This window comes from Talaromyces marneffei, chromosome 4 (assembly GCF_009556855.1).
Source record: "Talaromyces marneffei chromosome 4, complete sequence".
NCBI classification, from domain to species: Eukaryota; Fungi; Ascomycota; class Eurotiomycetes; order Eurotiales; family Trichocomaceae; genus Talaromyces; species Talaromyces marneffei.
In genome coordinates, this window is record NC_072351.1 from 1,236,416 (window position 1) to 1,259,002 (window position 22,587).

General features: G+C 46.4%; 4 protein-coding genes across 4 annotated transcripts; 2 read left to right on the top strand and 2 right to left on the bottom strand.

Annotated features, from left to right (window-relative positions):
• Positions 1-1,445: 1,445 nt before the first annotated feature.
• On the bottom strand, positions 1,446-6,594 carry EYB26_005504 (uncharacterized protein; the record flags this gene model as incomplete). The annotated part of the gene is made up of 4 exons (XM_054264789.1): positions 1,446-5,707; positions 5,764-6,224; positions 6,349-6,375; positions 6,533-6,594. The coding sequence occupies 4 exons, from the start codon at positions 6,592-6,594 to the stop codon at positions 1,446-1,448; spliced, it is 4,812 nt and encodes a 1,603-aa protein (XP_054120764.1).
• A 1,113-nt stretch (positions 6,595-7,707) lies between these two features.
• Positions 7,708-14,057, top strand: EYB26_005505 (uncharacterized protein; the record flags this gene model as incomplete). Its single annotated transcript, XM_054264790.1, has 2 exons — positions 7,708-12,952; positions 13,006-14,057. 2 exons carry the CDS (start codon positions 7,708-7,710, stop codon positions 14,055-14,057), a joined length of 6,297 nt encoding a protein of 2,098 aa, XP_054120765.1.
• Positions 14,058-14,818: 761 nt separating this feature from the next.
• Positions 14,819-15,884, top strand: EYB26_005506 (uncharacterized protein; the record flags this gene model as incomplete). The annotated part of the gene is made up of 2 exons (XM_054264791.1): positions 14,819-14,915; positions 14,977-15,884. 2 exons carry the CDS (start codon positions 14,819-14,821, stop codon positions 15,882-15,884), a joined length of 1,005 nt encoding a protein of 334 aa, XP_054120766.1.
• A 3,546-nt stretch (positions 15,885-19,430) lies between these two features.
• On the bottom strand, positions 19,431-21,714 carry EYB26_005507 (uncharacterized protein; the record flags this gene model as incomplete). The annotated part of the gene is made up of 4 exons (XM_054264792.1): positions 19,431-20,679; positions 20,738-21,088; positions 21,163-21,562; positions 21,615-21,714. The coding sequence occupies 4 exons, from the start codon at positions 21,712-21,714 to the stop codon at positions 19,431-19,433; spliced, it is 2,100 nt and encodes a 699-aa protein (XP_054120767.1).
• Between the last annotated feature and the right edge of the window lie 873 nt (positions 21,715-22,587).

Consider the following 22,587-nt stretch of genomic DNA (forward strand, 5'->3'; position numbering starts at 1 on the left):
GATAGCACGCACTTTACGATTCAAAATTCAAAGAGTACTTCAAGCTCATTGCACCATGCGGTATGAATATTTGACATGATATTCTTCACTCTCGACTTCGAATACATTCCAAAATTTCCGAACACTACCGCTAGAAATTCGACGCGAATGGCCTGACTTCTGGTACCGGGGCAGGAAGTACCGTGATCAACGAGCCCTATCAATGTAGGTGCTATTCAGTAGCGACAGATATATCTTCCCCATCTGATGCTCTCAAGAACGTCCATCCTCAACCGAGTCATTTTTCACCATTTCTTGATATTACAAAGACAGTTACTGCTACCTCAGCTGACAGTAGACAGGATGAACTCGGACTAGCGTAATTAAATTTTCACAACATCAGGCGTTACACAGGCTTCGGCAGAACACAACAACTATTTCAGATTGGCCAATTTTTCGATGCCTTCTATGAATTCCCAAACATCAATGAGATTTTCTTGGATATGTCGACTTCACACATCGATTTTCCTTAGCATGCGCACGAATATTGAACGAGTTTCCTCTTATTGGAGCCAGTTAGAATTCAGACTACGATTGGAGAACGGTGGATCCTGTGCCACATCTAGCACAGAGCCTAACGTAATGAACTATCTCCAATTGTCGAAAGTATTGCAACACTCATGCTCGAAAGAAATATGAAAACTTGTATAAGAATAACTTACGTCTACCTAATTGCATTGAACGAAGAAAAATAAGTTACAGAGGCAGGGTTATCGTAACCGGTCAGGTGACCAGATCAACCCTAATTTGACATGTATCTTGTCAGATAATCCGGATATCCAACAAGAAAGATCGGCCTCTTCATCTTGAAGGCCAGCTAGCCACCTTAGGATATTTGGGCACCTAGGTTTCAGGCCAAATATTTACCCCTCTTGATAGCTCATAAATAACCCCGCCAATATGTCTATATAAAAGCCCGATATGGGACCTGATATACTCAGACAGAGACAACAAAACAGATACAATCTTGCTAGTCACTTCTTCCTTTCTTATACTTGTAAAATACATTCAGGGTTAGCCGGGAGTAAACCCGCCAATCCGACATATCTTGGCCGAGGTCTAACAGATGATAGGCTTACATGTAAACTTACGAAGCTAGTTTAATATTTATAAACAGTAAGACCACCTAGGTGAGAGGTTCGCAAATGCCTATGCACAGCACATTTTTCTAGACGTAAAAGACATATTCATCATCGTTATGCCCAAAGGGCGCCCCTCTTCAATATTCATGACGTACTTGATGAAAAGAACTAAAGATTTTTGAAGGGTATTCTCAACATTGCGTGTTAACAAGTTTCTATTGCATGTAGATAGTTACAAATTTCAGCTACAAATCAGTTACAAACTTCAAGCCAATAACGCCACTGTCGTTTTCTAAAATTCACCTGCCGTCGACTCGCGCCATCTTACCACCTAGCATTGGGATCCAGTAGTGTCTGTATCTCCTGCTTAACGTCGTATGGCGGATCATCCTTCGGAACAAACATATTGTTTTCTAGTAATGCCTCATGGAATGCGACCGTCGCTACGGCCCGCCTCTTCTTCAACCTCTTCGCGTAGTCATCAAACACTTCCTTCTGTATTGTCGCAAACAGATATTTGGGGTGTACACCAATCACTTGACCACCCTTCTGGCCAAAGCCAAACGAGGTCAAAGAGAAGGCCTTGATGCCAGCCGTTTGAACATTGTGGTCCAGGAATGTGATATAATCGTACTGTTCAAACTGGGAGTCTAGGTTATCTAGATTTCGGTTTCCTGGGACGAGACCGGTGTTCATCATCTGCAAGCAGCCGTTGAGCATCCAGGAACTTGCAGGACCTTTCGGGTGCCCGGTGATGCTCTTCTGGAACACACCGAGGGTGCGATTTCCTTTGGTACGTCCGAGATGAGAGAACTGCTTCTGGATGATAGAGCATTCGTTCTTTTCGTTCAAGACAGTTGAAGTTCCGTGGAAAGAAGCTACTGTCACATCGTCGATACTGAGACCCCAGGTTGCCAACGCTCCCTTGAGCGGCGAGATCTCTGGATTGTTGCGCCAAAAGTTGTTTCCAAAGGAGGCAAGCATTTCTTTTTCCTGCGTCTGGACCTTGAGATCAATCTGCTTGACCATATATGTTCGGTATTCAGATGCGTTGAACTGAGCATCCTTGGCCGTAAGATGCAGAATCGTGTCCTCAAGTTGACTGAGCTCCAACTCTCTCATCTTCGTGATTTGTTGTCGTCGCATATCAATTTGTTGTCGACGATATTCGATATCAAGAAGTGGCGACGGGAACGCAGCTGCAGATTCTCTTGCATTTGTCATAACTCCTTTGCCTGGAGCGGGAACAGAGCGGCCGACTTTGTCGCTGGAGATGCCTGTAAAGGCAATGACACCATAGATTGGCAGTCCCATCTCAATTGCAAGCTTTGCAGTGCAAGCTATATGGAGACCTGCGCCGTGAGATTCCATGAAACCTTTTCGCGAAGAGGCTGCAGGCCGTGACATCTCCTTGGGATCCCGACCCGCCTCACGCTCCGTTTCGGCATTGCTTGTTGCTTTCATGTTCGAAAACTCCAAAGAAGTGTATTCTGAGAACTCGTCAACGCTACCCACGAAACACATCTTTGCCTTTCCTGCCAGAATGAGATCATAGGCTGTGTCGAGTGATTCCACAGAAGTTGCGCAGGCTCCAACGGATGTCTTGTTTGGTCCACTTGATGAGAGTAACAGCATGTTTACCCAGGCTCCAATCGTGTTCAAAAACGTCTCTTGTAGAACGTCATTTTGCACAGGCTTGTCTTGCAAACGATCTCGGTACATTCTTTCCGAGGAGTATGTTCCACCCAAACCACTTCCGAAGCAGTTGCCAAGTTCGGAGACATGGATATACTTGTAGATCTCGTAAGGGTCCGTAATACCTGCTGAAAGGAGAGCCTCGACAGTCGTTACCAGGGTATATAAGGTGACTGGATCGACTTGGTTGATAATATCGTCCGAAATACCATACGTCCGTGGATCCCATCCAGTAGGAATCTGTGCTGCAACATTATTTCTGAACTTCACGGCTTTGGGAACATGTATCACTGCGCCCTTTTTCATGACCACACTGTAAGAGTCAGATTCCTGGCCTGGAAATATTTCCACCTTGTCTCCATGTTCTCTCTTAAAGCTAAGTGCGGCATCCTTAGATGTTTCGAATGGTGCAAGATCTTCTTGTACAACAATTTCTTGGGTCATGTGCTTCTCGTCGGGGTTATACTTGTCGAAAAGAGTTGGTTCAATCAGCCGAATGCCAGAATGGTCGCGAATATAGGCCTCGTAACGCTGTTTCACGTCATACTCCTCAATTGGCTGTCCGGACTTGACATCGATCCATCCGGCTGGTTTATTGCCTGCGGCCTTGGAATATTTGATGAGTCCCATGATCCAAGCCATTTCTGTGCATCCTTCGAGCGAAAACTCTTCATACGCTTCCATTTCCCAGCGAGTGCGAGAGTTTCCGCAAGGTCCAAGCTCTGAAAAGCCTACAATCACAACTGTGTGATCAAGAGAAACCATAGAATCCAGTTGGGAGCGGAACGGCTGAATCTCTGTCTCATAACTTGGCAAGGTCGGGAAACCAAGCTCGATTTTTGGACGTACTTTCATCGCATCCTGTTTGCTTTGGGTTGACTTTGTCACTTTGGGATCAGATCCGTTGTCAATCGCTAATTCTGCCGCAACGGCTCTCCGGATTTCGCTTAGGCTCTTGATATTATCCTGGATCGCATTCAACCTATCCTTGAAATCTGGTACTCTATCCATGCCGCCGCTGAAATCGGCAAACAGAGGTTCTTCTTGGCAAAACTCAACCAAAGGACGACTTAACAAGGCGAGAATGCATTGAGACATTTCTGCTCGGGAGAATGTCCTCACACCAAGTTTTTCAACGTCCTCAGACACTGTATCGTTCTGATGCATCAGACCGGTGCCGCGAGTCCAACCTATCGAAGTACCACAGATGGAGATATAATCGCTCCAATCTTCAGAATACCATTTTGTGAACAGAGCTTCGAGTGCCATCTTCGACTCAGCATATAGTCCATCACTTCCAAAGACACCGTGGTTAGGTGACAGAGGAAGAATAGCATGAGTGGGCCGTGTTCGGTAGCCTGCAACCTCCTTAGATCTCTTGATAGCCCCAAGAAGTCGTACAGTATTTGTAAGCATGATACGCTGTGCAAGCTCACTCTTGGAGTCAATTTCGTCTATTTGTCGCCCGTTGACAGAGATTGCGGCGAATGGGATGATAACATCAAGATCCCAACCAAGGCCTTGCTTGCCGTAGATATAATCAACGAGAGATTCGACATCCTGCTGGCTACCTTGGTTAAATGGAACCAAAACTAGTTTGGAGCCTTTAGAGCCATGAGCCTGGTAGATCTTCCGGAATTTGAGAGCCGTTGCGCTAGAAAAGCTATTTGTCGTAACAATGACTTGTGCACCACCAGCGAGAAGACCTTTCAATAGTTCTTCACCAATGGAGTTCGTTCCAGCACCAGTTAGGAGAACCGTTTTATTGGCGAATGAAAGACCCGTGCTTGAGATTTGATCCACAGCCTTGTTGTACAGTGTGGTAACTGTGGAGTTGAATGTCCACCCTTTGTCATTCTTACGTTTTATATGTGGAAGATGAGTCGGTTCACCAGAATCCTTTTTGGATCCATCTTCAGATCTCGGATGCTCAGAGTATTTGATATTTCCCACTTCGTCAATGGTTGTTCGAGGGCCGAGGAAACTTTTGGTCGTTTTGAAAACTGGAATAGATCCAAGTGACTGTGAGACAGTCTTAAGAAGTAGTTCGTAAAAGGCTTTGTGCGTTTCATCGCATTGCGTCAACAGGTATTTGATTGACTCCACTAAGCCTGTGCTTGATTTGTTGGCCAGCCGGTATGTAATATCCTCAATAACATCCTTGTCGACTTTCAATGTTCCTCGGCTGATGTCGTAGAAACTAGCTGTGAGATCTTGTAATGCCCACGTCCAGTAAGAGGAATACTCTCTACTCTTCTTGGCATCAAAGACTGGAGTGATACCGCTAGCATATGCCTCACCGTGTTCAGCTACCCACAGATCTAACTGCTTCTGAAGCTCCGACATGGCGCTGTCCGAGTCTCCAGACTTAGCATCAGCATGGAGATCAACATTGAGAAATTGAGCGTAAGCTTTCAGGTTCTGTTTTGCCAGCTCCTCTTGTCTCCGAGTAACCGCATTCAAGGCTTCCGGGTTGACTTGGACAGCAGATACCTGCTGCTGTGGTCCTTCATCAAATGACAATCCTGCAGATTGCGCATATACCCTGACCAATGAATCCACGAAAGCATGGACTTCCTTTGGATCCTGAAGACGGTTTTTAGGAGGCGAGGAGATTGCAGACAGAAGCACGGCATCTTGGCGGCCAACTTGAAAGCCCCAACGATCCTCAAGATACTTCCTAAGCCTCGTCATACTGAAGTCTCCCGGCATTGACGTACTAATAACACGTTGCACTAGGCTGTTTGTCTGCTTGCCGAGTCGTCTCTGAGCATTTGCGGCGGAAAGGGTTTCTCCCAGATCTGTCAAACTGAGTTCCTCGGACCTCTCAGGTAGGTTGCTGAATTCACTAAGAAGGTCTCCGACAATTTCATTCTCCAAGGTTGAACGACCTAGAGGATTCAAATCAGTTTCATACTTCCGACATTTCATTCGATGGATCTAATACCTCCGACGAGCGATTTGATAGTACTGCTCATTGAAATGTCACTGATGGACTTTTTCAACTTTTGAGCAATAATAGTAAGAACTATATCTTCTGCTTTAACTGGGACATCCTCAGATGTTGCAAGCGATGTGGTACCGGCTCCACTCGGTGTGGGCGAGGGAGTAGATGGCTGGGGTGATGCTGTAGCAGTCTCGGGCACCGGAGCTGAAGCAGCAGGCTTTGTATCGGGTTTCGAGGGTGCTTGTTTTGGGATCTCGGCAACCTCTGCATTCGCGTAGTAGATGTCATTCTCAGTTGTTTTGAGATTGAGAAGCTGCCTTTGGATTGACAGGGCAGTGTCATGATCTCGGTATTTCGTCTCGATGGTTTGCTTAGCCAGTCCCGTGAGTGTATTTGATGGCCCAATCTCGACGAGTCGCTGGATCTTTTCCTCCCCCAAAAGAGAATCTTGTGTATCGATCCTTTACCACGTATTTGTCAGCATATTGACTTGAGGTGTCCAGGATGAATATACAAGATCAACATGTTGGACCACGTGACATGATTCGATGCTTTATGGAAGTGGTGGAAAAGAATAGAGCTCACCATTGTACAGGGTATGCGAACTGATGACTGTCAAGAATCAATACCTGTTAGCTCTTGCTCCTGTATTCTTTCTATCCTTGTTGTAGAGGACGTTCAAGGCTCGTCCAATCGAGACCGCCCAGCACAGCATATATAACTGACTGCCGAATTGGGAAGTCTTTTTTTGGAAAGGTAGAAGACTTACGCTAAGAGCTCTAATACCAATATGTAAGTGCGCGCTCTCTCATCCTCTGAGACCGCGGTCATCTTGAGAGCGAGAATGTGTCTTGAAACGAAGGCTGCAGTGCCCCTCGCCCTCGACTATTGTTCAGAGTGAATGGTGGATTTAGTACGGATCGAACAGAAAAAACCGTCTGAAAAATGGAGTTGTGCTCGTGTATAAAGTATCTCAAGTAATTGTTTCAAAAAGAGATAGCCAATGTCATTTGAGGATGTTTATTCCTTGTAGGGGGCCACTAAACAGGCTTCCATGATCAACGGCGAGATCGCAAGATATCTTCAGATAAGCACTGGTTTATTACCAAATTCCGCAGCAAAAAGTACCATAAAAATTACAGACTTCTGTATAATTTCAGAAAATCTATATCTAAAAGGTTACATGCGTGGTTGTGTGCTAAGCTTACGGCACATTTAATGTGACATGCATCTAGAGAAAGCTCGTTTACTGAGTACAGTCAGCGAGTCTAGCGTCTACTAATGGAATACGGAAGCCCAGCTTTAAGTAATGAATTACTAGATGGATCTCCACAAATTAAGCATTCGGGGGGCCACATGAGGCTATCAGTGCGTATTTTGGCTCATAAGGAGCTTACTGGGGGCCAAGCCAGATGGTGCATTAGTTGACAAGCTGAATAAGCCCCTCATCAGGGAAAGCCGTAATATTCCGTTATCAAAAAACATAGTTACATACCTCCAACTACGCTGAAGTGGTAGTGTAGTCAGCCAAATTACATGTAGTTAACATGGCTACTTGCGAACATCGGACTGATTTCAACGTGTCGCTTCCCTTGGACCCCATGTAAGCTTAGTAGGGCCCTGCATGACATCCGGACCTCGCTGCATACTACCTTTGCAACGACTATCTAGGGCAAGGAGATAAGGGCTATCTAGATTAGGTTGTAGAGAGTTGTACAGCATCAAAAACCCTGTGGTATGCTTGAAAAATGTGAACATGGAATTCATTCCCTTCATGAAATAGTCTCAACCGCCTCTGTATGTACCGCATATCTAAGTGTACACAGGGCGCCAAACCACACCTTACTCCCACCACGCCCTTCTGATATCGGGGTCTTGTTTGACAAGAATCATCTATTAGCAACCTCTTCGGCAGATATCAGCCGTGGGCACAAGAAAAACATCATGCACCGCCAAATCGCCTCTCCAACACCAGAAACTCTGGCAGCTCTCGGATCCAGCTATGCCGTTCTCACACCCCCCTCAGATCTCTCCGAGGAGGATTCACCTAGAGATACCCCACCTTCAGAATCGTCCCATGAAGACGATGAGAACCCCATTCCTACCTTGGTCCTCCCACTAGAGGACTCCAACATAATCCCGGCAGATCTCTATAGTCTGGCATCCGTGATGCGGGATCGATTTTTCCAACATATCGGCACGCCGACAGCCGCCAGTGATGAACTCTTACCTCAGGAGTCGTTGGTAGAGCTTATCACAGACTTCCTGGACTTCAGTTCAAAGTCTCTGCTTAAGTGGCCAGGTGCAAATAGAACCTCCAGGCAGAGGCTTCTTAGAGCTCTACTCGACCACCTAGAGCAAAATGTCCTTACAGATGACATCCATGCCATTGCTGTGAGATCATCTGACGACTCCGAGCGAACTGTCAAAATTATCCGATCGTACTACTCGGCCTGTCATGCCGCAGGTCGCCCCATATCTCAGCACCAGTCTGCTCTGCTGGACTCAGTTGTGGGAGGCGACTCCAAGTTGTACGCCGTTCTCGGCGGCCAAGGAATCACTACTGCTTACCTGGACGAGCTGCGCGAGATCCAAACCACGTATCGCAGTTTCGTGGAAGATTATATTGAGACTATGGGGGAGTTTCTGAAATCCCTTGCATCCCAGCCAGATGTGTGTCAACATTACCAACACGGTCTGGATATCATCAAGTGGTTGCGATACCCGGAAACCACGCCAGATGTAGGCTACCTTGCCTCATCTCGCGTCAGCTTTCCTATTATTGGTATCGTCCAACTCGCACAATATATGGCTAGTCTGAAAGTTTTGGGTCAAAATCCTTTAACATTCAACCCAAGTCTTAGTGGTATAGCTGGCCACTCTCAGGGGTTGGTAGTTGCAACAGCCATCGCTGGTGCTAGTTCCTGGGCATCTTTCATCGACCTGAGTCATACCGCAATCGAGATACTGTTTTCAATTGGTGTTGTCAGCCAACAAGTCTTTCCTGAGACATCACCAGACCCAAAGATAGTGGCAGATTCTGTCTCCAATGACGAAGGCACCCCGTCCTCTATGCTCAGCATTCGTGGCATCTCCGAAGCTCAAGTCCAGGAGCACGTAGATGTCTCCAACAAATATCTACCTGACGATAGACAGATTTCGATTGCTCTAGCAAATGGGCCACGCAATTTCGTGGTTGCTGGACCTGCTACATCCTTATGTGGACTCAACGCACGGCTAAGGCGGTTTAAAGTGTCCGCAGAAGTTGACCAGGCTCGAATCCCATCAAAGGAGCGGAAATCAACTCTCACGAACCTTTTTCTCCCTATAAGCGTACCTTTCCATACCAACTACCTACTTCCTGCCATTCCGATCTTGAAAAGGCGCCTCGGCCATATAAGCCTACCTAGCAACAGTTTGCAGATTCCGGTATACGACACAAACACTGGTGACGATCTTAGCTCTTTGGGTAGTGAGAACCTGCTCGATAAGATAATCTACCAGATCACGGTTGCCCCTGTTCGCTGGCTGAAGGCTTCTGTGTTAGAATCAGCAACTCATATTCTTGACTTCGGTCCTGGAGGCAGTTCCGGCATTGGCGTCGTTACCAGTCACAACAAGCAAGGAACGGGTGTTCGTGTGATTATGGCAGGCGCTTTGGTTGGAAAATCATCTGAAGTCGGTTACAAGTCTGAACTTTTCAGTAAGAAGAAAGATTCTATTGTGGCTTCCAAAAATTGGGTAAAACGCTTTTCCCCAAAACTGATTCGGACGATCGATGGCCAAACTCACATTGAGACGAGAATGAGCCAGCTCTTACACATGCCACCCATCATGGTTGCTGGTATGACTCCAACTACTGTATCCTGGAGATTTGTTTCGGCTACGATAAATGCAGGGTATCACATTGAGTTAGCCGGTGGAGGCTATCGTGACGCAGCCGCCATGACAGTAGCATTGAACAACATCGTGGCTTCAATTCCACCTGGACGAGGAGTTTCTATCAACATCATCTATGTTGACCCTCGTGCAGTCGCATGGCAGATTCCACTTTTGGAAAAGCTCCATGCGGAAGGAATACCAATTGATGGTCTAACCATTGGCGCTGGAGTGCCATCAGTCGAGATTTCTCAAGGCTACATCAACGACCTTGGATTGAAATACATTGCATTCAAACCTAGTTCCGTCAAAACTATCAAGAAAGTCATCAGCATTGCTAAGGCAAATCCAACTTTCCCCATCCTTTTGCAGTGGACAGGCGGTCGAGCCGGAGGTCACCATTCCTGTGAAGACTTCCACACGCCAATTTTGGAAACCTACGGCCAGATTCGAGATTGCGAAAATATTATTCTCGTCGCTGGTAGTGGCTTCGGCTCAGCTGAGGATGCTTACCCATACTTCACTGGAGCATGGTCTAAAGCCTTCGGTTGCCCCCCAATGCCGTTCGATGGTATGTTGATGGGAAGCCGTATGATGACTGCGAAGGAAGCTGGCACGAGTCTAGGAGCCAAAAAACAGATCGTTGAGACTGTCGGACTTGATGATAGCCAATGGGAGAAAACATTCAAGGGCGCAGCAGGCGGCGTGATCACTGTCATCTCAGAGATGGGAGAGCCAATGCACGTTCTAGCAAACCGTGGTATGAGATTCTGGGCAGAAATGGACACCTTTTTCAAGATGCCAAAGGGTCAAATGGTTGCCGAGCTGGAAAAGAGAAGCGCCTACATCATCAAAAAGCTCAACGCAGACTTTCAGAAACCTTGGTTTGGCAAGAATACGGCTGGTGAAGCTGTGCAACTGAAGCAGATGACCTATCACGAAGTGGTTGTCCGAATGGTCGAGCTGATGTATATCAGTGCCAGGGGTGTCTGGATTGATCCATCATTACAGACTCTCACAGGTGACTTCATTCGTCGGGTTGAGGAAAGATTCGCAACTAATACCAACAATGGATTCATTCTTTCGGATAATGCCGACCTCAGTGCTCCCCAAGGAGTGCTGGATGCCCTTGTGAAGGCTTACCCCGATATCACAGAACATATTATTACTCCTTTGGATGTTCAGTTCTTCTTGTCGCTCTGTTTGCGTCCCGGCAAGAAACCAGTTCCATTTGTTCCGGTCCTTGATGAGAATCTTTCATTCTACTTCAAGAAAGATTCGCTATGGCAGTCGGAGAACCTCTGGGCGGTTGTTGATAATGATGCAGATCGTACACAGATCTTGCACGGACCGGTAGCAGCTAAGAACGCTACAACATACGATGAACCCGTCCAGGACATGCTCGACAACATCAACAATGGTCTGGTATCATCATTGCTCAACGAGGCCTATGGTGGAGATGTCAAAAATGTTCCAGTTCGCAAGACTCCATTGGAAATCACTCCAGAATCTCAGTGGTCTGACTCTGAACGTATCGTGTCCATTGTCGAGTCTTCAGAGTCAGTCGCCTACGAAATTTCTTCACCACATGATGATTTACCATCACCAAGTTCATGGTTTAAAATGCTCGCGGGTGATCAATACACCTGGCGTTATGCCCTATTCACTTCAGAGACTGTCATTTCCGGCACAAAACGCTTACCAAACCCTATTCGCAAAATTTGCACACCTTCCAGTAACCTTCGTGTAACTTTCGAGAACCATAGCGAGCCATCAAAAATGGTTATCACTATCCAAGCTGCATCTGCTTTGGAGCAGACCGGTACCATCGTGAAGATCAGGACCCAGGGAAATCAGAACATTGTTGTTGATTGCATCTTGAGTCCAACAACTAGCCATGTACCACCAACCTTGCGTTTAGTCTTCTCATACCACCCGGAAGCGGTGTACGCGCCAATAAGGGAGATTTCAGATGGCCTCATTGATGAGGTTTCTGAATTCTACAGAAGTCTTTGGTTTGGTAATCAACAACTTGACTTCGATGCGCAAACCACGCAAGAGTTCTCTGGAGAAACCATCACTATCACCCGGGAGTCAATTAGCTCTTTCCTCCAGGCCACCGGCAGTAGTAGTGAGGCATACCTGAGCCGCGCTAATCAGGAACTGCCTGCACCGTTGGACTTTGGCATTGTCATTGCTTGGAAAGCTCTCTTGAAACCCATCTTTCTGAAACAAATCGGTGGCAATATCCTCAACCTTGTACACCTTTCCAACAAGTTCAAGCGTGTGGAAGGAGCGGGTATTTTGAAAGCTGGTGACACAGTATCGACCTCGTCCCGCATCACAGCGGTTCGCATTCAGGATGCTGGCAAAGTAGTTGAGGTGCTCGCAGTCGTTACTAAGGATGGCCGTCCTGTGATGGAAGTTGTCTCGGCATTCATGTATCGCGGAACATATACTGACTTCGAATCAACTTTTGAACGGAAAGTTGAGTCCTCGATGCAAGTCCATTTGGATTCACGGAAGGCTGTGGCCATCCTCCAATCCAAACCTTGGTTCCAATTGACCAACCCGGACTCTGAGCTACTGGGCAGGACCTTCATTTTCCGTCTTGAGACCAGGACGCAAGCTAAGGCTACCGCTACTTATGGCACCGTTTTTGAGCAGCAAGCTACAGATGGTGAACACCCAGTAGCTTCTATCAACTACACCACAGCGCCCTCCTTGACGAATCCAATCTTGCGTTATCTCAGCACGCATGGAAGCGAAGTCGAAGGTCCTGTTGTGCTCGAAAAGGCAATTCCAGTTCATGGTGCCAGTGGAATTCCACTAGTCCGACCGATGGGTAGCGCTGCTTATGCAAAGGTCTCCGGAGATTTCAATCCTATCCATGTGTCGAATACCTTTGCATTGCTTGCGGGTTTGCCGGGTCCGATCGTTCATGGTATGCATACAAGCTCTGCCATTGGATCACTGCTGGAAACTTGGACAGCCAAGGGTTGCATAGGCGCAGTGCGTAGTTTCGAAGCTTCTTTCGTCGGCATGGTTCTTCCGGATGACGAGGTGGAAGTGGAATTTTGGCATACGGCTATGATGAAAGGCCGCAAAGTGATCAAGATCACAGCCAAGAAGGTAGAGAGTGGTGAGATGGTGTTGAAAGGCGAAGCTGAGGTGGAGCAGCAAAGATCTGCCTACCTGTTCACTGGTCAAGGTTCACAGGAACAGAACATGGGCATGGACCTATATGCTAGCAGTCAAGTTGCTCAGGCTGTGTGGGATATCGCCGACAAATTCTATTTGAAGACTTACGGTTCGTTTTTCTATTTCTGCATAGGGTACACGATTTGCTGATTCTTTTTCTAGGCTTCGAGATTACAAGAATCGTCAAGGAGAATCCCAAGGAATTGACCATTCATTTTGGTGGTGTCAATGGCAGACGTATTCGACAGAATTACCTTGCATTGACTCTGCAAACTACAGGTGATGACGGCAAGCCAATGTTGGAGAAGGTCTTCAAGGATATCGATGAGGAAACAGAGTCCTATACATTCCGCTCGCCAAAGGGTGTTCTCCATGCAACACAGTTCACACAAGCGGCTATCACCTTGGTCGAACTTGCACGGTATAAGGATATGCAAGCCCGAGGTCTTATTCCCGACAATTGCAACTTTGCGGGCCACTCCCTTGGAGAGTATCCTGCGCTCGCATCATTCGCGGAAATCATGTCAATTGAGCAGTTAGTGGCGATTTGTTTCTACCGTGGTATGGCGATGCAAGTTACCGTCAAACGTGACGAGCAAGGCGCTTCGGACTACTCCTTGTGTGCTGTCAATCCGAGTCGTGTTTCGAGGATCTTCAATGAGAAGATGTTACGCTTCATTACCAAGACCATTTCACAGCAGACTGGTTGGCTTCTCGAGATAGTGAACTTCAACATCTCAAACAGACAATATGTCTGTGCGGGAGAGCTAATAGCGCTTGATTGTCTGACAAAATTACTTGACCGCATCGCCAAGGGCCTGAACGTCGAATGGATCAATCGGTCCGGAAGTGGGACGGATGAGGAGGCCGTGTTCGTATCAACTCTCCACTCCATCATCCAAGAGGCCCAAGCACGGAAAACCCGCGTCGAACTAAAGCGAGGGACGGGTATAACACCTCTTGAGGGTATTGACGTGCCATTCCACTCGACTTTCCTTCGTCCAGGAGTTTCCACATTCCGCGAATTCCTGGCATCGAAAATTGATCCGGCAAATATTGATGCGAAGAAGCTCGTCAATAGATGGGTACCCAATCTCACAGGCAAGCCATTTAAGAATGACAGGAAGTATTTTGAATATGTCTACAATCTTACGGGATCTGTGGCTCTTCAGAAGCTACTAGCGGAATGGAGGGAAGTAGATATCGTTTTGTAGAATATTATACACCACATAGTTATAGATTGAAACAATATTATGATTGGCTTTTGGTTACTTTCCGACTTCGAATTCATAAATAGAACTACCCTATCACTAACACTTGAAAGGTTGAACAAACTTGGCATGACGAAAGTATGTATTGGAATCTTGTCTATCTTGGCCATCTTGGCCATCTTCTAGTTCCTCAAGTGGGTTTTCCTCCGTATTCGCATCACCACCTGCAAAACCCAATCATTCAGCCATGCTTACGGCCGTCGTCGTGGCTGCTACCTCGTCATTGGGGCTAATGGTGCTTTGATGCTGCAGAAGTAAGGTATAACCAATGATAACTGACAACGGCGTAAGCTAGGCGATGCCGAACGGGCTTGTGGCACGGGCTTTGATGATTGCTAAAGCCATTTCAAAGGTTAATTGTACATGATAATGTCGCGCATGATCATCATATCCGTGGATTTGCAGGAGAATTAGTTAGCATCCCCTGAGTACTAACTCGGGGAGGTAGGCGGCTGGCATACGTATGCGCAGCACACATGGCTCAATTGAGCCCCTGTCGATATTACGTATGGCGCATATGGCCCCCAGAATGCTTAATTTTGTGGATATCTACTTGCAGTAATTCAATACTAGTTCATACGGTGCTAAACTCCGTCGTTAATTAGAAATTCGCCTCACATAAGTAGTCTATAGCCCCGTTGTATTCCTGAGGTCTTGATGATTTTCGGGCAAATTTATAACCTCCTCAATAAAGACTTGCAACAATGCCGACCTCCACGAAACTAGACGAGAACTGGACCAAAACCACAGATGCTGGCGAGAGGAGGAGGATACAGAACCGACTGGCTCAGAGGAATTACAGTATGTCACATAGTCTTGGATGATTAACGTATCTTTTGTAACCGTTGGTCTTTGCATATAGGAAATAACATCAAACAACGCCTGCGTCAACTTGAGCTCCTCAATGCAGGCAATCTCTCCCGGGAGGAGAATAGTGAGGATGAAGTTCTTCAGCAGCAGCAACATAATACTATGGCCTACCCAGTTTCACAACCGCCAACAAGCAGGCCGGATAATAGTTGCTCCTGGCTCTCAAATCAAAACGAAATTTCGGTGACCGGTCATGCAGAAATCCAGATGGATATGACTTCGCAAATAGAGCCAAGTCAATTTATGTTTGGTTTAAGCACCCCCCACAGCACCAAATTACCATCTCCTCCCACTCAACCTCAACAATACAACTATTTTGCCAATCCCTCTCCACCCCAAGAACAACATCCAGCTCTTGCTTTCGACCGACAATCTTTTAGTCAAGCAACACTCCCTCCAGGAATACAGTCACAATATCAAAATCGTCAGACGCCTACCGGGACCAAGTCTGATCCCTCAACGCAATCTAATTTCGGTGTCGGTCTTATCCCCACGAGTAACGGCACCAAAAATATTCCCGTGCCCCCGTATCCTGCAGCGCCTGCGAGCGGCACACCCCTACACCACGCCGCCGCCAATGGCCATCTACACATTGTACGGTTTCTAGTATTAAAAGGCGCAAATTTAACGGCCCGCAATGAGTCAGGGCAGACGGTTTTACATATTGCCGCGGAACGGGGTCACGAGGGCGTCATTGAACATGCCCTGAATCACGGCGAGGGTGGAGATACGAAGGCATTCATCGACTGGGTCGATGACGAGGGCTATACGGCGCTCCATCGAGCTGCGGCTGGCGGACACGAGGACTGTGTCCGAGTACTGGTCGAAGCGGGTGCTGAGATAGAAAGTTCGAACAAGTCAGCGATGCTGATCTCCACTATATTTAGTAAACAGGAATAGAACCAATAGATTTATAGATTATAGATTATAGATTATATTAAGTTACTATATAGTCATATTCCATATGTCTCCGTATTAAGACAAAAACGTAACCGTAGCTCGTGTTATTGTTCCCGTGTTATGACTCCATTTTGTGGATTCAGATCAGCAAGACTGAGAAGCTTCAGCTTGGAGCTGTATTGGCATTAAAGTTCCGTGCCCCACAGACCATGGATGTCCGTTGTTGGCTTTTGATATTCTGTACGGTGGATTCTGGGGTAAGCAAGTGTACTCTATCTGCTTTCTGCAGGGTCCGTCTCGACAGGGTGGATTTCGCAGTGAATATGGCATTTTAGAGATGAGTTTGGCTCTGTTGGTGATACGTAGTATCACAAGTTGAGACTTTGCTGACCCTGTCATTCGGTGCGTCTTATTGGGTAAGTTTGACTCGAGGTTGAGCTACTTGAGACCCTAGGATTGATCTAAAAGAAAAACGCCTCGTGGAGCTGATTAACGTTACTTACGTACCGGAAGCCGGTGCGTAATATGGCGAGATTGCCTGAGTTTGCTAGGGGTCAATCTAGGTAGCGGATTAGGCGCTGAATAGTTTACTCAACTGGAGGAAAGCAGTAATAATCGTCAGGAACAAGCTCTGCACTGTCTTGGTTCCGACTTGAGATCATTGGAGAAGGCCATGATAACGATTTCCAGGTTGTACCCCGACGGACTCCGATGGCCCCCATCAGCCATCTGCGCCACGGATGAGGAATGCTAGATACCTTGTAGAGTGATTGGCCAGAAGGATTGGGTACGGGTGGTAGTTAGGACATCTTACGATCATTTTAGTATTTTACAGGGCATGGGTTATGGATCAGATAGAAGATCAGAGTTTAATCATGCTACGTTGCATTCATAATCCTTGAAACACGAGGCCTCTCTCGACGACCCACTATACAAGCTCGGATCTACATACGTATCCTCAGTTCGAACATCGCAGGAATGCTTCGTGCTGATTAGTTAACAAGTTAACCATAACTACCTCGTGTAAAAGAGATACGTTCCTACTGGGGGCCGAAAGGAGCATCGACTCTGTGGGCTGCGCCGCCTACTTTGAACTACCCGTTCTAAGTGAAACATGCAAGCAAAGAGAAGATTATGATTAGACAGAGTCCAAACCAAAACAATATTTGAAGTTTTGAACGATGGAGAATACCAAGACAGTTTATAGCGGGCCAGCAATACTCTACACTGAAAACCGGCCATGCCTTACACCGGCTTGCTTCATAGTAGTTTATTGATATCACGACAAGTGGCCGAAATTTGCCTTCATTTAGCGTGTTTGAACGTTGAATCTAATGTTCCACACTAGGGAGCAACGAACTAGATACCGTACGTGTGAGGAAGGATCGACAGTGATCTGTGTCATACAAGTTTGCTCTAATCAACGCCTCTGCGCCTGCTCAAAGTGGAGAAACCATGCGCCATTTGCACATCTTTGACGTGGCTCGTCACAGCGTGGATCGATCTAGCCCTGGATTGGAATAATTCCGAAAAGTCCGTACGTACAGAGTCTATAGAGTAACTATCGACTAGGTATAAGTTAGTTATCGACATAGATTAATTGTGCTGTCGGCGCTTCCCGATGCTAGTGTCCACGGACCATGCCGTACCTACTAACTACATGTATAGTATACGTGCAATGCAATGTACGTGTTCTCGGACAAATGGCATTTTAAATCAGTTTACTTGCATACCACGCCACAACATTGTCTAGGTTAATTAATGCAAAGTGTCTAAGATATCTGATCCATCAAGATCTAAGCTAAAGATTATGTCTCAAGTTTATGTAAAACGGTGAGCGGATTTCGAAAACTGTCGCGAGACTCGAGACGATGTTTCATCGACGAGTTCCTATTAGGGCTAAATGCCAAGCACGAATAGCTCGCCCTACTCAAGTGACTCAGCCCTGAGTAAGATCTAGTGAAATTCAGCACAATATCAGCTAGTCAGTTATATTGATTTTCGGTTATTTAGTTGATTCTACTGGACAAATCTACATTAAGTCCCAAAACTCGCACGTTGTGGTAGGGGTCCCAAGGCAAATTGCGATTTTGAGGTTGTATCGCTATCAATGGATGCGATACGAGAAATGCGTTTAGGCTCAAAGCACGTTATGGCCCATGGGCACTAACGCTGGTCGTATCCAACATTTAATATAAACTACGAAACATACACATACGCGAGTGGTTTCTTACCACTAAGTCATTAGTGCTGGCAGCTACATACTACTACGGATGCATAAGCCGTAGCACACCGTCTGGGAGCCCGTTGAGTGAATAATTCTGAGGACAAACTAGAATAAGCTCTTTAGAGCTTAGAGCTGATAGTTAGGTAGTGTATGTCTAGGCAGTAAGATCAGTTTCCGGGTCTAGTTTCTGCTGCTAAGCGATTCGGGGCATTACACTAGGCGGGCTTTATCTCAGTTTTTACCTAGTTAGGATAGATTCTACGAGAGCAACAGCCCCCACTGGAAGATTGGATTGGCTGCCTACTGGTACGCAGTATATTAAAGTGAAGAGTGCAAGCTAAAATAAGCTTTTTAGCGCTTATTGAGCTGATACCGATCAACGGATCATAGCGCACTTCTGGTAAGGTTAATTCCCTTTTATTAAGCTTACTATATAGTTTGAGTTAGCGAGAGGGTCTAGTTCCCTGCAGCTAAGCGCTTTTGGGATGCTACTAGTCAGGATTTATGAGTTTATCTCGCCGTTTGGCTAATAAGGATAGCTTCACAGAGTACCCAGCCCCCACCCGGAAGATTTAGTCATATCTCTCGTATTAGGAATTTAGGACTGTTCTACGTGGAACTGGTGCATATCTTGGCTTCTTGGCCAGTTTATTGACCATGCCATATTGGCCAATTGATCGGCCATGTTATCTTGGCCTCTCGGTTAACTGTATTATCTGGGCCAATCTCATACTCCAGATACCACGGCCACAAACCTAGGCAGGCGTTGTTCCAATCGATCTGCATGTTCCCTCGTATCCATATCCAGAGCCGAGGTCCGATTTACATGCAAAGAGCCACGGACCCAGTGTAGGGCTCAAATGTTAATGTTCGCAAGATTTGGATCAAACTCTGGTTCTTTTGCCTTTTTCAAAAACTCTCCCCGGATTAGGTAGCGTTCGCCGTTTGTTAGTCGTCTGCTTATCCACTTTGAATCGCGAGAGATGCTTGGCTTTTGGATGAACACGAGAAAATGATTTCTCGTTCTCTTGGCAAATTCATTCTCGGACAAGTCAAGTGCCGAAGGATCAAAAAGAATCCAAGGTGGATAATAGCTTGAGTACATGAGGGGAAGGGCGAAGTCAACAAGAGTCATGTTATTCAATGGAAGATATGATGTTTGCTAACTAAATAATCAATATAAGTCTATGAGATGAAAGTAGCAAGAGGCCAAACAAGTCGAAACACCATAGAAGTCCTCAATCTGAACACAATCACAGTCGGACTCCCGTAGAAGAAATAATTCTGCTAATGAATGTACAAATTGCCTCAGTAAATCTTCACGCTGCAATAGGCGCAGGGGCCTCCCTTATAGGGATTGAAGTCTGAATGTCAGAGTGAACTTCATTCAAAATTGGAGTCTGAATGTCGGGGTGCGCTCCCTTCACAATTGGGGTCTCAGTCTCGGAGTGACCTCCATTCGCAACTGGAGTCTCAGTCTCGGAGTGACCTCCATTCGCAACTGGAGTCTCAGTCTCGGAGTGCACTCCCTTCACAACTGGAGCCTCAGCTTCAGAGTGCGCTCCATTCACAATTGGAGTCTCAGTCTCGGAGTGAACTCCATTGACTCCATTCACAACTAGCTTAGAGGCTGCAGCCTCCCCGTCGAACTCGACTTCACCGGTCGGCTTTGCTTCAGTCTCAGCAACGATAGGAGCGTCAGGCTTTTGAGGGCTGGCCACAATAGCCTTGATAAACTTGCGGAAATACTCACCCAGGGCCTTGCCCTCGCCTAGTTCACCCGAGTATCCAAGAATGCCATCGGGTCTGAGAACCACAACACCGCCTAGAGCTGCCGAAAAACCATATGTGCAGGCGGCGGACTGGTCGCAGTCATAGAAAGCTTTTCCCCAACGAGCAACTCCGAGATAATGATCGGACTGTGGGGAGTCGCCTGGAATAATGGTGAGGTAGTCGAAGATATCAGGAAGATCGCGAGTGAATGACTCCTCGCTGTCCATGTATGATCGCAAGCTGCGCAAGCTGTCGCCCGTCAATGCCGGATTTCCAGTAAATACGAGAACATGGAATCTTCCAACGTTCTTAGTAACTTGTTGCAAACGAACCGGGATTCTAGATCCTGGGCGTCGCAGGAGGACATCACGGCCCGGCCATCCTGCTGAAGTAAGGCCGATGTTCGCCTTTTGGTTGAGAATATTTGTCTCGTAGTGGACATCAAGACCTAGGGTGTATCGCATTGTGGAAGCGATGAATTCTCCGAGAATCTCAAATGAATTAGCACCGGGTCTGCCCACTCCCTCGGGAATCTTTCCTGTGATCAATGCAGAGAGAGTCTTGTCCTGGTCAATGATGCGCTGAGCTTCAGGTCTTCTCTCCTGCTCATATGTATCCAAGACTGATTCATCATACCAGCCTTTCAGGAATCCACCCAATTTCCAAGAAAGGTTCAAGGCGTCTTGAGCGCCTGCATTCATACCTTGGCCAGCGCCGGAAGAATGAGAGTGGCATGCATCTCCCGCTAGGAAGACCCTCTTGTTTCTGAAGGTATCGGCCACTCTTTGTCCGACACTGTTCAAATAATTAGCATTCAATATACGGCTAAAGAAAACCAAACTTATAAACTTGCCTGTACAATGTCCACCAGTCGACTGTCTCGAACTCAAGACTAAATGGTGCCACTGCCTCTTTGGCTGCTTGTCGGACTTCGGCTTCGGTAATTTCAGAACCGAATCTATCGGCAAGCTTGGGTGGCAGAGAGAAGCCGATACGAGTTCGGCCATGGTCCTGGCACATCCACAAGACGTGGCCATACACAGGAGATTCGATAGATGCCATGCCGACACGGGCATCCGGCATATCGGTCTTCACAACAGCATCCATTCGGAACCATTTGATCCCGGTGTTGTCACCTGTGAATGGAATTTCAACAAGCTGACGAACAGCGGAATTCTTTCCATCAGCACCGACGAGGTACTTGCTGTATAAGGTAAAAAATAAAAAAAAAAAAAAAAAATTAGCTTGAACATTCTCTATGAAAGCATGATAACTCACCATTTAACTTGATGTTCTTCTCCAGTGACATTGTTTTTCACTCGTACGGTCAACGCATAGTCATCGGCAGCATTGTTGTCCTGGACAATTGAAAGCAGCTCATATTGCTCATAAAAGGTTCCCCCGTATCCTTCGAATGCCTTGCGAAAGATCTGCTCTGAGTACTTTTGTCGAATGTTCACAACATAATCGAAGTAGGTTCCGTGCAATTGGTTGAAGATCGAATGATAGGTACCTGAGATCACTCTCTTTCCTCCATTGTAGTTGACGTAACCGCGAGAAATGTGAGCAATCTCGGCCATAGACTCCCAGACATCCACTTGGTCAAGCAACTCCAGTGTTCGTGGGTACAACAAGCTGGCTCGGCCGAACCTTGCCTGCTCCGACTTCTTACATTTTTCTATACAAGTTAGGATCTATATCACCTCAAGCCAGTATTTTTCCCTGCTTACCAATTACAACTGTTGAGATTCCCTGGCGCGCAAGTCCCAGGCCGGTAAGAAGACCAGTTGGTCCTCCTCCACAGACCAAAACATCAACACGGTCAAGCATTTTCGACTTGCAAGTATAGACGAGTGTTCAGGTTTGTTGAAAGTAGATGCCGAGAGTAGAGGTTTAGGTTATAAAAATTGGTAAGTTCTGAACTAGTATATAATCTAATTGCGCTATCCAAAATACATATCTTTGTACTATACATATAACCTGATGTATAAACATGTCAGCGAGGTGGGATGTATCACTCAGTGAGCTGGGGGGGGGGGGCGAAACAAACGAGTCGTCGTATGATTGTGATTTAACAAACCCTAAAATCCCTACGCAGTAGTAATTTTCGATACAACCAACGCACTATCTTGCACTGACTAAAAAGAAACCGACCGAATCGCCCAAATCTTAGAAGAACTTTGCTAAGCGAGCTGACGATTTTCGTTCGCCGATTTTCGTCTATTAGCATTTACCTCAACGCTAAGCGCTAAGCAGCGTGTTTAAGCTCATTAACCTTGCTGGGTTATTACTGATACTGCATGTACTACTAATCTAGTGCTGAGTACTGCTGCTTACTACCTACTAATCAACTACTAATGGATGGTGCAGCTATATACACCGGTCGTCCGCCCCCAAGGAACGTGCTATCCCATTTGAAAGTTCTTGCATTCACTACTGGTCGAGTATTAAGGACACGACTGCATGCTCTACAATGACTTGAAATTACGCTTTCCTCTGTAATTGATACGCTTTGGTAGCTTGTTATATATAGTTAGATCTCGTAAACCATTTGTTACATCTTATATAATCATGTCGATCTCTAGCGAACCGTGCTTTGAGATGGTTAGTAGATTGCCTAGAAGACGTAAGTTGAAGCAAATTTCTCTAGTTGGGAGATTGTGGATATAGCACAAGACCTGAATAGTCCATACTCTGTAAACT